Source organism: Monopterus albus, unplaced genomic scaffold (assembly GCF_001952655.1).
Source record: "Monopterus albus unplaced genomic scaffold, M_albus_1.0 scaffold175.1, whole genome shotgun sequence".
NCBI classification, from domain to species: Eukaryota; Metazoa; Chordata; class Actinopteri; order Synbranchiformes; family Synbranchidae; genus Monopterus; species Monopterus albus.
Window position 1 is genome coordinate 395,387 of NW_018128055.1, and position 15,042 is coordinate 410,428.

The 15,042-nt window shown below is 41.5% G+C and overlaps 1 protein-coding gene across 2 annotated transcripts; it reads left to right on the forward strand.

Moving 5' to 3' along the window:
• The first annotated feature begins 2,698 nt into the window (after window positions 1-2,698).
• plekhm1 (pleckstrin homology domain containing, family M (with RUN domain) member 1) lies at window positions 2,699-14,838 on the forward strand. 2 transcript variants are annotated; one of them, XR_002276282.1, is made up of 13 exons: window positions 2,699-2,911; window positions 4,196-4,285; window positions 5,512-5,753; window positions 5,896-6,558; window positions 7,058-7,589; window positions 8,827-8,974; window positions 9,815-10,798; window positions 11,245-11,390; window positions 11,664-11,857; window positions 12,240-12,303; window positions 13,090-13,247; window positions 13,434-13,615; window positions 14,618-14,838. XR_002276282.1 is itself a non-coding variant. In XM_020616567.1 (12 exons), exons 2-12 carry the CDS (start codon window positions 4,232-4,234, stop codon window positions 13,540-13,542), a joined length of 3,294 nt encoding a protein of 1,097 aa, XP_020472223.1. In that variant the 5' UTR covers window positions 2,699-2,911; window positions 4,196-4,231; the 3' UTR covers window positions 13,543-14,838. The 2 variants fall into 2 exon arrangements, 1 of the variants encoding a protein (XP_020472223.1); XM_020616567.1 differs by having other exon boundaries at window positions 13,434-14,838.
• The last annotated feature ends 204 nt before the right edge of the window (window positions 14,839-15,042 follow it).

Genomic DNA, 15,042 nt, shown 5'->3' on the forward strand with positions numbered 1-15,042 from the left:
CACACACACACACACACACGATGTGTTAACATACATAGACCAAGACTGAGAATTAAATTACATAAAGAGAATTAAATTACAATTAACATTATCCAAGACATCCACTCACCATAGTGTCCAGTAGATCCAGAGAGTTTTTACTGTACTGTCTGAACTTGTGATCCATCCATTGGCAGCTCAGTGAGGAGGCTGCACTGCACACACTGAGAAACAGGCACACAAAGAAAATCCCGTTGAGCATTTTTACAGAGCTACAAGTGGCCTCTGTGTAGAGCGAATTCAGGTGTCTCCTGGTGTTGTGTTGGAGCAGACCTGCAGCGCCTCATTTATAACAGGAGCCATGGACGCACCTGTTTCATTTTCCTGACACCTGGGGGAAAACACGCGAACCGTGGCTTTCACGGGTTCAAACATCAAATCAATCGCTACATATATGTGTAATGACACACATTTCGGATTTCAAGGAGTATCCTAATGGAACATTTGTCCAAACATTTGTTATGTTACACAAAAAGAAAAACTGAAACCCGCAGTTTTAAAAGTCTCCACCATAAGAACCTACTGCATGCCACGTTAAATTTAAAACAATTCAATAAAGCATGAAAACACCCAGCTCGCTGATCAACATCACACGGAAATGTTTGCAATAGTTACCAAACAAACAAAAAGACTAACAAAAAACGAACAAACACAAACATAACGGAGCAACCAAACATCATTCTGAAATGTATGGACCCGATAAGAGTTTAATTGCGACTATTTTATCATTGATTTCAGATATTAAATGTCTTAAATGATGTGTTTTCTACTTTTAAAGTTCAAGGCACATACACACAGTAATACTAATAATACAAAATAATAAAATAATCCAGTTATCACGTCCCTGCCAGTCTGCACTTTGTCTAATAGCGTGTTAAAAATAACAGAAGTCATGAACTCTATCGTTAGCATCAGGCTATTAGGTGGTTTAATACCATATATAATTAAAACTATAAAACTGTACCAGTGATCGCAGTGTACATACCAAACACAGCACCCGAGGAAAGTACAGATGAAAATGAAAGTGACTTGTGTTACGTGACGGCGACGCGCGTTCACGCGGCTTCATTTCCTGCAGTGGGAATCACGGCACAGGTTTTCGAACAATGACCACACGTGGATGGTATTTCATTCATCTTCACCATCTTAAACAAATGCAATAATCAGGAACATGTAGCCGAACGTTTTAAAAAGCAAAAATACATGGCTTAGGGAAATGGCCCCTGGTGTTTCATATCGGTAGATAATTTTAAATTAGAGGTACGTTTGAAATATCATGTAACCTGTGGAGCTTCAGCTAATTATTCTTTTCACTATAAACTGATCTGCTGATTATTTTCTCAATTAATTGATTACTTGTAAAATATTTTTAATGCCAGACACATTTACCAAGACCCAAATTGACTCCTTTAAATAACTTTTTTGTTCAATATTTAAACCTTAAAATTACTGAGTTCGCTATAACTTAAAACACAGACAGGTTCTTTACTTTTGAGAAGATTTATCATTTTCGCGTGAAATCACTGTTCATATAGTTTTAACTTCTATCACTTAATCAATAAATCAGCTCTATCTGCGTATAATTTATAACAGTGTATCATATCTTTAAAGCAAAAGTGCAGGTATTAGTCTACCTGTGAGTTTTACTGGAGTAGAAGGCATACCTGTAATCTATAATGGTAGCGTCCCATGTGGAGCCAGGAACCTATGGATTAGCCGCAAATCTGTGTGTTTCCTGACTTTAGCTAGAAAATCAGTGGTGGAAGGTACCATAATGCATGTATTGTAATACATTATTGCACTCCCATTAATCCAAAGATATAAAATACACTAGTACTTCACTTCAGGAGTCATGTTACTGCAGATCCAATACTTTTACTTTGATACTTTGCATTACCTCTGTGTACTTATACTTAGGTGGGATTATGAATAGGGGGCTTTTACTTGAAATGGGGTATTTTTATATTCTGACTTTTATTAATACCTTTCCTTTATATGAAATTTGAATACTTCTTCCACCACTGCTAATTTAGCTGTTTTATACTGGTGACAACCACTTGCCAGGATAATTAAACCTTCATGTGACTTTAAAAAATGTGTTTGGTACCTTGAAACACTTGATTAAGTGTTCTTTATGCAGCCTATAATTTTCTGAAACAAACTAACAACCTGTGGGTTATTATTAATCAGCTAACCTATTCTTAATCATCCCGCCTTTCTACAATAATTTCGAAGTGCATGGGTAATGGGATGGGGTTACTACAGGGTTGACCAAGATTGGAGTGTGTTAATAAATCTTTTATTGGGCTGTGTTGTCAGCCTGACAAGAAACGTCTCAGGCTGCACAACAAGCACATAAAGTCCCCACCTTCAGAAAATGAAGCAACAACATCAGGGCGCCTCAACAACTGTGCTGCCTTTATGTGTTACCCGTAAACTATATTTACCACTCTAGTACCAGTGTTAATGGCAAACACACCTAGTAACAGCCTTTTTATGTATATGTTGTTACATATGAAAAAGTACAGGTCTCTGGCAAAATAACAAAAGAGTAAGTAAAATAAATGTTTAATGTTGTTGTACGTCTTGTAGCGTTACATTCAACTTCTCCCGTAGTTCTGTGAGAGCCTGAAGGCATCACAAGTCTAGTCGAGTTCCCATGATGCCCTTGTGTTCTTATGTTCAGCAGAACGGTTGTGAGGGCAGAGCGGTCTATCTCTCTTAGAAACATATCTTAGTTAATGATCTTGTTTGGTTTTTTTCGTGCATTGTAAGAGAAGTGGTGGAATGCAACTGTACGGATTGAAATTGCAACAATTTACAGAGGATGCGTGTTTTTGGACCGTAATGGCAAGTTAGCCCACCCTTTTAGGTAAGGAGGCTAGCGCATAGATGCTAGCTGTGTGCTGTTGCTAGTTAACTTTCGTTGCTTTTACTGCTAACTTATACCAGGTTCATGTTAATTATCGGGTTTACTTCTGTTTCAACACTGTAACTGCTACGTAAGTTACGGTTTACACAGCTTGATTGTGTTTTCTGTGTTCTAATAAAAAGTTTATTCTATTTTATCTGTCAAGTTAGAGAGCCCCCACACGCCCGAGTCAGAGGCTAACATTAGAACGGGCAACTCTGGGATTTGTTGCTTGGAATTGTAGGAATTAGGAAAAAGTTTAGTCCACCACTTGGTAGTTTTGAACTGTCAAAATATGCTAACAAGCTGGTTGTAACGCCTTCCTTGCCTACCGATTGTTTAAGTTGGCATAGCTTGGTATTAAAAGTATGTAGGGCTGTGTGGCACTGAGGTTAACACAACCTTTAGTCACCTGTAACATTCACTGGGATAGTTCACTTTAAATGCCATTATAGCCATGTAAATGTCTTTATCTCCACTAGCAGTGCATATTGGCCGCAGTTAAATCACAATTTAATACTCGTTTTTTGGAGGAAGTTGGTTCTGAAGCCACTTCCCTGCAGACACCGTCTTAATCATTTCTCACATGACTCGCAAAGTGGTCACCATGAAATTGCAGACATGCCTCACACTACAGTCTTGTCATGGAAAATGTAACGGAAGCACAAACATGGTGCTAACATAAAGTGAGGAAGAAAGGAAGAACACTTCCATATCACATGCTTTGTGTGTTTGCCTGGGAACATGATCATTACTTGTTTATCCATCTTAAAGCTACATTATGTAACTTAAGATGGCTCAAGTACGAAACTGCAAATCAATCCACCCAGCGTTCCCTCTCCGTGCTCCACTGTGCTCTACTACTAGTACTGTGATCTGCCCAGCTCTTCAGATAGTTGTCATTATGAAATTACAATAAGTGAGAAAGCAACAAAACTCACTGATCAAGTAGAAATAATTGAAAATCCCTGATTTGGTCAGTGTTCAATCCTTTTTAGAAGCTAATATCTCTGTAGTGCTGCTCAGTCACACATAGTAGGTTTCAACAGCACCTCTCCACCTTAAGACAAGTTATGAAGCAGATTTCTAAAGCAAAAGTAGTTGAAAAAGTCACAAACTGTGGCTTTAAATGGCATTTTAACAGGGAAGTGGGGCCTATTACAAGCAAGTGTTAAGGGTTACCGCTTGAGAAGCCTGTTACATTTTGCAAAAGTTAAAGGAATAGTTGTTGCCTTTGTTTTTCAGTGTGCCATGTAGGTGTAAGCCTTCCCAGGAGGTGCCATGCTAGCAACAGAGATGCCAGATATGCCACCTGAGACTAAAGATGTCAAACAGGTAAATCTGCTCCCAGTGTGCAAATATTTTTAGTTTCCGTTCTGTGGTTTGTTTTTTGTTTTACTATTACTGCCATACCTCTGCTGAGGGTGTCAGAGATTGACTTTATTGGCTTGGGAGTGGATTTATTTCTTGATGTAGTTAAGGTTGTGAAACCGAAGTAGTAAATGTTGTAATTTTACTGTTGTAACTACACTTAACAGTGTTCAACATTACACCACTTTCAACACTGGATTTGTTCATCTACTGTGTTTACCTGCCTGTGAATCTTATTTAAGTTTTGTTTGAACAGACCTAGCACACAGTCTGATGCTTTTAAAGAGATCAGACCATAATCAAAGGGAAAACAGTAGCAGGTCATCTTATCTAATCAAAGTGAGGACAAGGCATGAATGCATTAGATAAGAGTTTTCAGTATGTACTGTATGCGTGAGTGTTTTTACTATAATGTGTTTAGGGTTGCAGAATTTTTATCATTCAGTTGATTTGCTGATTACCCATTTTGCCTGTAAAATGTCTAAAAGTAGTGACAATTGCTTGTTGCAGTTTCCCACAGTCCAAAGTGACATCCTCAGATGTCTTGTCTGCCCTGTAGTTCAGAACCCAAACATAAACAGTTTACCGTCATGTATGACAAAGAAAAGCATCAAACTCTCAGATTTGAGAAGGTGAAAACAACAAAGGTTTTTGCTAAGACAATGACTAAAAACATTAATAATTGTTGATTTTTTGTTTTGTTTTGTTCTACTGACTAATCAGTTAATCAACTAATTGCAAATTTTATATGTATTAAACAGCACAGATTTGCTAACAGTATACAGTGCACTGCTGACTTTTCATTTAATGTATGTGAGGAAGCTAAGAGAGCAGGGAGGACCTTTTCACTGTTCAGTGTTGCTGAAAAATGTGTTTATTTTTCCTGCAACCTACTGTAGAATGTAGACTTACTTGTTATATCCTTATGTCTTGTGTTTCCATGTCCTGACAGTAGGTGTCACAGGACAGTAAACGGCCACTGACCTCACCCTCTGTTCTTCATCACACTGTACACGAGAATGCAGAGCATATTCTGGTTTATAGTCTTTACTGTAAAATGCAAATGCATCATATATGGTTGTGAGCAGTGAATTTATTGTTAGTTTGCCAACCTGTTTCTCATCAGAACTCCACCATTTGGCCTCTTTCCAAACAATCAAGAAGCTCATTATGTTGCCATTGTCACATAGATCAAAGAGAAGCTGGTGCAGTCGCTTAAGGCCCTGCAGAAGCGATACGTAACGTCAGATGCAGTGGTAACCAGTGAAGATGGTGATGCTAACCTGCTATGCTGTGCCCTGGAAGCCATCTTTATCCACGGTATCAAAAGCAAGTACATCCGCTCAGAGACTGGGGGCCGGTCTAGGAAGGGAGACCGGGGAACCCTCCCCCAGCCTTTCTTCTGGACCCTCCTTAAGACCGTTACCCACCGGTAGGTCATGTACAAATCGTATTACTCAAAAACCTCATCTTCAGTATGATGATTTTAGTATCAGGGCCATTTCCAAGTTAAATGAAGTATTAAGTGTCTCTCTGTGTGTTAAACATCACCATACTCTTTGTGAAATTCCCAGTGATGTGATAACAGAGCTAGAGAAGATCAGCTTTGTGGGCACGGATGTGGGTCGTTGCCGAGCGTGGCTGCGGCTGGCCCTCAACCATGGCCTCCTGGAGTGCTACCTGACGTCTCTGTTTCGGGAGGACTCCACACTGCAGGCTCACTATCAGCCCAGCGCCTTGCTCCTCAACCTTGAGGAGCGTGAGGTTCTGCTCAGCTACCTCCAGGGGCTGGCCACAATTACGTTCAACCTGTCTTACAAGTCGTCTGTCCTCAACGAATGGACAACCACACCCTTGGCTCTTGCTGGACTTTGCCCCATCTCCCAGGCAGATGCACTCGACCTGCCCCTCAATGGCGGAGACCATCCTAAGTCCATGCGTAAGGACTCGTGGGACACAGAGTCTCAGGCGTCAGCTTCATCAGATACGTTGGATAATCAGAGAGGGTGTCCAGTGTTATCGATTGGGAGGGGATCAAGTACTTTACAAGGGGATGGGACTGCACTCAACTCATCTAATTTAAGCCTGGACACCACCAGCTCCTCTCAGCTCTCCTACAGTTTGAGCTCTGACAGCCTCTTGCAGGGGCAGGACCACCGCAGCCCGACAGGAGAGCAGTGGTCTTCCTGTGACCTGGACATGCCCGTTAATGTGAGCATGAAGAGGCCACAGAAAGAGTAAGTGTATGTGCCAGGATACACAACAAATCCCATGAACAGACCAAACCCCTCAATGAATTGATCCTACAAACAAGTTTTGTCTGTGTATCCAGACTCTGCTTTATCTTATTCCTCTGAGCTGTAGATGTCCTGTTCTTGTTAGAAACACATCAGTTTGCTCTGGGTGACACACTGCTTCATTACAGTCACCACATGCTCTGTAGTTTGTTTTGAGTTAATCCTGTATACTCTGTCCTGCCTCTGTAAATACTCACCACTGAGCACATGGACTGCAATGTGATAAGTGTTCATGTTTGTCTAACAGTTGCTATAAACTGCTGCAATGTTTTTAAAAATAAGCTGTGTTTTAATACAGTTGTGGTTCTGACAGGGTTGGTATTATTGTTAAGTTTACAGTGGATTTAATCATAGAAACTGGCAGTAATAATGAGCTCCATTTGATGCTAAGCTTGCAGTAAAATGTACAGTGTATCACGATTTTTCCTTGTCTCTTCAGTTTGTTGACTGAATTTCGGGAGAGCAGCCACTGCAGCCAGGACTCCATGCGTGAAGACTCCTTTGTCTCCAGCTCAGGTCCTGATCAGTTCTCAGAGACAGCTGTTTTCAGTGGCTCTGACAGCGAGACCCAGGGTCCCACTGCATCATCACAAGAACCCGTGGACCAACCTCCAAACTTTGTCCCGTCTGATTCAGAGTCACCGCTAGGAGCCTGTGAGCTACCATCGTCTGATGAGAGCCATGTTAACCACTTGCCTTCTGAAGTGAGTGATGAAACCTCTAATGAGCTACACTTGGACCCAGACATTCACTCCACAGTCAGTGAGCCAGTGGAGAAAGTCGAGCAAGTCGAGCCAGTGGCGTCTGTGGAGGAAGTACAGACGGCCCATGTTCAGGAGAGCAGTGAAACTGTCCAGGAAGAGAAAGAAGCAGAGACCTCAGAGAAGAACAACTCGGAGCCTTCAACACATCACAGTGTTCATCGCTCTGCCAGCATCCTGAGCAGGAAGCGGTCTTCAGATTCTCTATCAGTAAGTGCATCTGCAGACAAACAGCTCTTAGTTGAAAATGGCTCACAGATGTGGTTTAACCAGGCCTCTGACGATTTTCATGTTGTCTTTGAGCCACTTGGTTGCCTCTTTAGTTTTCACACATTTCTGTTTCTTATAAATCCATTATGCATTCATATCACCTTGAAGGGTATTCACAGATTCACTCAGTTAGAGGAACAGTTTGAGGCTCTACTCGACAGGTCCAACATGAATCCTCACTTCACTTGGCAGGAACGTGTCTTACAAAGTAAAAACATTTTGCAGCAAAGCAAAAATATAATCGAAAGGAACATCCAAACATATGTAATCAAAATAAACGTAATCCAAGTAAAAGTATTGTAAAAGTCTTGGATTACCTCCTTCCTTCAGTAAGTGCTGACTAATTAGCATTTACATCTGATTTCTAGATTACAATTCAAGGATGGGCACTTTAACAATGACCTACAGCAGCAAAGCAAGTGACTCAAACTTGAATTTGAAAATATACTGGTCATATACTAAGTAAAAATGATTCACAATCAGTTGTTGAGGATTTGGGGGAAGTTCAGTATTGCCTTTACCCCAAATAGTAACTCGGGGTTTCCCACTGAGGAAGTGACAAATGTCTGGAAGTTGGTGGATCAAGGTGGAAAATCCACACCGGCTTTTAAATAATTCATGGAAAAATTGTGGGTTCTAGCTGTTATTTATTTATTTTTCCGGTCTTCAAGCTGCTCAAGAAATATGATGATTAGCTACAAAAGACCTGCTTAATCTTTCCTACTGCAATAATGGAGACAGTCTGAATACAGTTGTCTAGTGGATTAAGAAATAAAACTGCAACTGTGGCAAAATACGCAGCTTCCTCTACTGTAGAAATGAAAACCTTTGTCCTAGTTTTGCTGTGCACATGATTTCCAAGCTCCAGAATATTTTACAAATATACAGTATGACTGACCTAATGTTGTTACTGCACGGTCATTCCAGTGAGTCAGGTTTGTGACAAATTTGTGCTTATATTTAAAAGAGAGGGAACCTTTTGCCTGAAGACACATAATGACAGGACCCGCTCATTCACAAACTACTCGCTGGATAGACTCAGCTGTTAACTGTTTTGTTACCTTTATTTGCTCCTATTGACAAGTAATCCTGATTTAAAATCCTTTTATTTTTCATGCAATCAAGCATTTTATTTCCCTGTGCTAAATGAAGCATCCTCTGTTGCTTTTTTATACAGCATTCTCGTTCCTGGATCTCTGAGGATGACATCTACAAACCCCATCTGGAGGAGGTGTCAGACCTCGAGGAGGTATCTCCTCCTGCTCCCATGCCTGAGGCTGAGGTCGTGCAGTCACCTCCCAGTGTTGTCCATCGCAGACAAATAGGTGTTCTACTGTCTCTGTGTCTTACTGTAAATGAAAGCATGCAGTTAAGAGACTACATGACATTTATGTTTAACAATCAAGTTCAAGTGTAAATTGAATACATAGGGCAGGGAATTTCTGCAGCGCTATGGAATAAAACCGAAAGTATTCTGGCCTCACCCAAAATCGATGTCACAGCAAGTGTTTTGTTATCAGCGGTCAAATGGAAAAACACCTGTTATCATTGCATCATATATTTGGGTGTGACCAGATTGCACTGTAATGTAATAGAAACGTTTCTTGCACCTGAATGGGTCAGGCAGCTTTTTAAGAGGTGAAAGGAAATCTGTTGCTGCAGAATTCCCTTGCGAAATCCACAGAGAGAAGAGACGTAACAGGAAACTTCACACAGTGCATTACTGCAGGACGCTGTATGCCAGGAGTAGCTACTGCATAATCTTACTACATCAACAGAACGTGTAGTGTAACCATTTCACAGGTCTATAAGACGTTAGCTTTTCATTTATTCACCTTCTGAGGCAGAAGGAGAAAATTTGCCAGCATCTTCAGTTCCCTAAGAAGTTTTAATTTGCAGTTCAAGAGTGAAGCAAAACTGAATGATTTAGTTTCAGTAATGTGGGACAAGGTTATTTAAAAGCAATATATTTGTAGGTGTAGATTCTGTGCTCAATACTGATATAAACAGTGATTTAAATGGTTCCTTTTAGTACGTCTGCTTCACAGAATTATGATAAGCTTATCGTTTTACTGCTGTTTCCTGTAAAGATTGTATGTATATATGAAATAAGCTATGCTGACTCTCTCCTTTCACCTTCCGTTATGTCTTCATCTGTCTGTCAGGGCTGTCCAACCCGTTTCGTGGCTTGCTGAAACTCGGTCACCTGGATCGACGAGGTGCGATGGGAATGTGGCGTGACTACTACTGCGAACTGTCACCCTTCGAGTTCCGCCTGTACCTCAATGCAGAGGAGCGGACGTGCTGTGACAACTGCTCCCTGATGCGATGTGAGGACGTTCGCATCACCTCACCTGAAGGTCGCTTTGAGTTGGCCTTTCCTGGGAAGCGACTGTACCTCCGTGCAGCCAATCATGATGAAGCTGAAGACTGGGTGGACCGGGTAGTTGAGGCCGTCAACAAATGTCGGCCAGTATCTCGTGTTGATGAGCAGTGGGAGGTGCTGGAACCCCCCAGTGAGAATGGTGTGGATGAACGCACATTTTCATCCCCGTCCTCCGCACCCTCCAGCCCTGAGCGAGGCTTGTTCTCTGACACAGGGACATGTGGAGGCCAGGAGGCACCTTCACCTCTAGAGGAGTTTGACTGGACTCGGACGGCTGATTTAGAAACAGACGCCATCAAAGAAGCTGTTTTGTACTTCTCCACGGATCCCGAAGCTCGGACTTGGGTACCTCTTGTCTTCTCTCTCTCCTTGGAGGCTTTGAGGGGCTTCAGGGTACAAGCAGGGAGAAAGTTGCTGCGGCTCACCCACCCCATTGAGGAAATCCGGGATGTGGTTCCTGATGTCTCTCTTGGAGGACCAGCCTTTTTCAAACTCCTGACCGTGAGGGAGACTCTTCGACTCAGGGCGGAGAACGCCGAGGAGGCTCGCTCTTGGAGGTATTTGATCCGTGGAGCTCTGGACTCGTACCTGGAGAGCGGGGAGGAAGGGAGCTCTGAGGAGCCGGCTGTTGTGCACCTGGGGGTGACGGGGAATCTCCACAAACTGGTACAGCACAGACTAAAAGAGGATGGAGCACTTCTGGCTCATCTGTGCACTGTGCCTTCAGAGAAGGGACTGGACACTCAAAGTTTCAGATGTGCAGGTAATATTTAGTTAAAGTCCCCATTTTGCTTATTTCCAGCCATTTAATGTTTAATCTTGGCTACCTCTAGATTAGCTCGGCACCCCTCATAACTCCAAATAGTTTGTAATTGTGTCAGAATCAGAGCCAAAAAGCCTCTTCCTTAAAATGAGGAGACAGTTTGTGAATGCGTAACACTCCAAACAAAGCGGGTAATTGAGAAAGCCCATATTTTAAGTGGCGTAATGCAGACTATGAGCTTTAGGTCATGTTTAAGATGAGAATCCACCGTTGTGACATTGTAGTAAGTCAGAAAACAAGGAAAAGCCTGCCATGGACTCTTTAACTAAAGGTGGGGACACACATTGTGGTTGTGGAGATGATTATAAATATTGCAAAAAAAAAATTTTAATCAGTTTTTGCAAGAATCTATGTATATATGAGATGTGTTTGTTGTGTCTGTGTAGGGTGTCCTCAGCAAATTGGTCCATCCCTAGGCAGAGCCAGGTTATGTGAGTTCTCAGGCAAGTACTACTGTGACTCCTGCCACCAGGGAGACACAACCATCATCCCATCACGCATGGTGCACAACTGGGACCTCACACAACGAGAGGTAGGAGCAGCACATATAGAACTTTTACTACGTACTGCATTTTATTAACCTATCAGGTCTTAAGGAGTACTACTGCATATGAGAAACAGTTGTATAAAGCCTTCTGTGGCTCCAGAGTGATACTCTTTAAAGGGTGAAACCACTACAGGCAAGTTAGAGTTGCTAGATTGTGACAAGTTTGGTGTGCCCCCCCCCGTTTGTTCTCAGTAACACTGACTGTCTCAGTAATCACACACAGCTGATCTGCATATGCATGTGTGTGTGTCTGTCCAGGTATCTAAGAAGGCCCTGCGGCTGCTGGCTCAGGTAGAGCAGGAGCCTCTGCTGAATGTGGAGCAGTTGAACCCTGAGTTAGTGAAGCACGCCGAGTCCATGGCTCAGGCCCACAACCTGCGGCAGAGGCTGCGCCTGCTAGGCGACTACCTGCTCACCTGTCGCAGCGGAGCTGGCAAGAAACTCCAAGCCAGGTGTGTGTACTTTGTACAATACAGGGTATCTGTAGGTCTTAAATCTTAAAAGGCATCAAATTCAGTTTCCTTGTAAAACGTGTTTTTAGACAGGATTTAAAATCACTGTCAACATCGTACACCTATGAAATAACAGTGGGAGTGTTGCGACGGTGGATTGTGCTGCTGAGTTTCAGTCAGCTCCATCAGTCCTGTAGTAAACACCGTCACTACTTCTAACTTGACCGTGTTGTTTCTACTTCTGTCCTTTAACTTGTATGATTGTAAAACGGGTATTAAGTTGTGTTCTTGCATTAACTCAGTGAACCCTGTAGAAACCCTGTTAGATTGTGCTATATTTCATTGCTACATTGCACTGTGTATTTTTTAATTCTCTCTCCAGAATGGAGCAGCGACCGTACCTGTTGGAGTCGAGCCATATGTACAGTGTCATGGACCTACGACAGGTATCCTGCTGGCTCCATTACGTTGTTATTGCACCACACATTTTGCCCATGCCACAATGACTGTTTACTTTTTTCTCAGTTTTGTTTTTTACATTCTTGAACTAAAAAATGAGCGCCTTAATATTCAATTCAGTTTTATTTGTGTAGCACCAAATCATAATAAAAGTCGTCTCAAGACACTTTACAAAGTAAGATCTAGATCTTACTAGTAGAACTCAGAGCATCATGGACCCCCCAGCAGCCTAGGCCTATAGAAGCATAACTAAGGGAAGGCTCAGGGTCACCTGATCCACCCTAACTATAAGCTTTATCACAAAGGAAAGTCTTAAGTCTAATCTTAAAGGTAGAGAGGGTGTCCGCCTCCCGAACTGAGACTGGGAGTTGGTTCCATAGGAGCGGAGCTTGATAGCTAAAGGCTCTGCCTCCCATTCTGCTTCTGTGGACTCTAGAAACCACAAGTAAACCTACACTGTGAGAGTGAAGTGCTCTGTTAGGATGATAAGGCTCTACGAGGTCTTTAAGATACGATGGAGCCTTGTCATTAAGGGCTTTGTATGTTAGGAGAAGGATTTTAAATTCTGTTCTGGATTTTACAGGGAGCCAGTGGAGAGAAGCTAATATGGGAGAGATATGATCTCTCTTGCTAGTTCCTGTCAGTACTTTGGCTGCAGCATTTTGGATTTGAAGAAAGATGAATTTTTAATATCAGTTTGTTTCTTTTCAGTTTAAAAATCAACAAAATATGAATTTTCCAAGCAACACTGCGTGTGTTGTGTCTTTTTCCAGATAGCAGAGGGCCAGTATGCAACCTACCTGATCACTCTGTTGAAGTACGCCTCCAACCACGTGTTTCACTGTGACTTGTGCACTCAGCGGGGCTTCATTTGCCAGATATGCCACGCAGATGACACCATCTTCCCCTTCCAGTTTGATCACACCACCAGGTATGTTATCCTGGGCCACCTCCTTCCTGCTTTCATTTCCTTTTACCTCCTCTCACCTCATTTGTTCATCTTCACATCTGCTTTTTCCCCATTTTCAAAATGTGTTGTAGAGTTTATATATTTATTCATTGTCTTCACATTCACTTTACCATTATTTTAAATGCTTATTTTATGTCACTGACCCAGGTGTAAAGACTGTAAAGCTGTGTTTCACCTGGCTTGTAAGACTCCTGGGAACTCATGTCCTCGCTGCCAGCGAATGAAGAAATACCTGGAGAGGAATCTGCAGGACTGAGCGCTGCCAGGAGGGCGGCACTGTGTAGCTCGTCACACAGGAAGCTCGGAGAAGCTAGAAGCTTTTACATGAGGTAACCTCCAGTGCAATTATGTGGAAGGTGCAAGAACCACAGCGCTACGGAAGCTAGACTCTTGCATTAATTTTGAGGCACGCTGAGTGTCGCGATGCTCACATAATGCAGCCAAATATTACTGACCAGTGACTTTAATACCTCTGTGAATTCTGATTCAGCCACTGCATCAAAAGGAGGACAGGACAACAGTGAAGGTTGCTGCCAAAAATCCTATTTATCACATTTTTTGTGGGTTTTTACTTTGTTGCATCAAAAACAACATTGTTTACCAGAAATGCTCTGCAGTACTTTCTGCATTTGTCTCAAAAGCTCAAAGCAAGTCACGTATTTAAACATATTACAGGGGCGAGGGCAGATACTGAACATGTAGCATAATGGGAACAGCGTTCAAAATGTTCTAATTAACAGATTTTAATTGTGCCTTTTATTGTTTACACTTTACACTGCTTTTCTCTTGGTGTGGCCAAAAAGTGCCACATAGGCTGTATTTTATATTGCCAGTACAATATACTGAAATTATATTTCTGCATTAGAGACCGATTTTGTGTAAATGTTTACATTTACACAAAATCGGTGTAAATGATTTTTAAATCAGTCACTAAGAAGACTTTGTGGAATGTTTCTCTAAGCATATTACCTCAAGATTTTTAAAACACAAATACATACATTCATATATATGTGATTTAAGAAACGGCTCCATGGTTTAAAATGTTCAGACTGGAGGAAAAACATTGCGGAGATGATTCATGAAGTTGATGTAGTAAATCAGTCATAAGTGTGTGGCATAAAACATTTTGTAAATTAAATTTTTTGGGGGGGGTTCTTGGGTTTCACATTGATTCTGAGGTCAAAACATTTTGCATATTTGCACATAGCTGTGACTGTTAAATGGATATTTCTACTACAGTTCAGCTGTAATATCCTCCAGCACATGAAATGACCCCCTAAGCTAGTAAACAGACCTGTGTTTCTGACATGTATATTTCCTGTTTTGCTCAGTTTTATTTTCAGTTCTTGGAGAATTACATCTCTGAAGATGGGCTGATTCTTCAGAATCAGCGGAGAACAACAGTAGCTTTTTTTTTTTTTTTTTATTCATTTTGATATATGCATAACATCACTAGCAAGTGGCAGGAGCAGCATACTGCAGTACTGTTGTTTTTTATATTTTTTTTAATTTTCATCTTATTTGTGTATAATGTATACAAACGTTGACTATTATGAAATAAATGTCAGTGTTGAATTCTGAGCAAAAGAGCAAAATTATTGATCATTAGTCAGAATTGTATGTGACATTTTGTTGTATTAGTGCTCTTCTTGCCCTCATGCTGTTTGCCAGTAAGCTCTTTGCATGCTAATTTGCTTAGCAGGCTATATGCTTTGTCAAGATTAGTGGATGATTTAGGATCATAGCAGCTATCAGG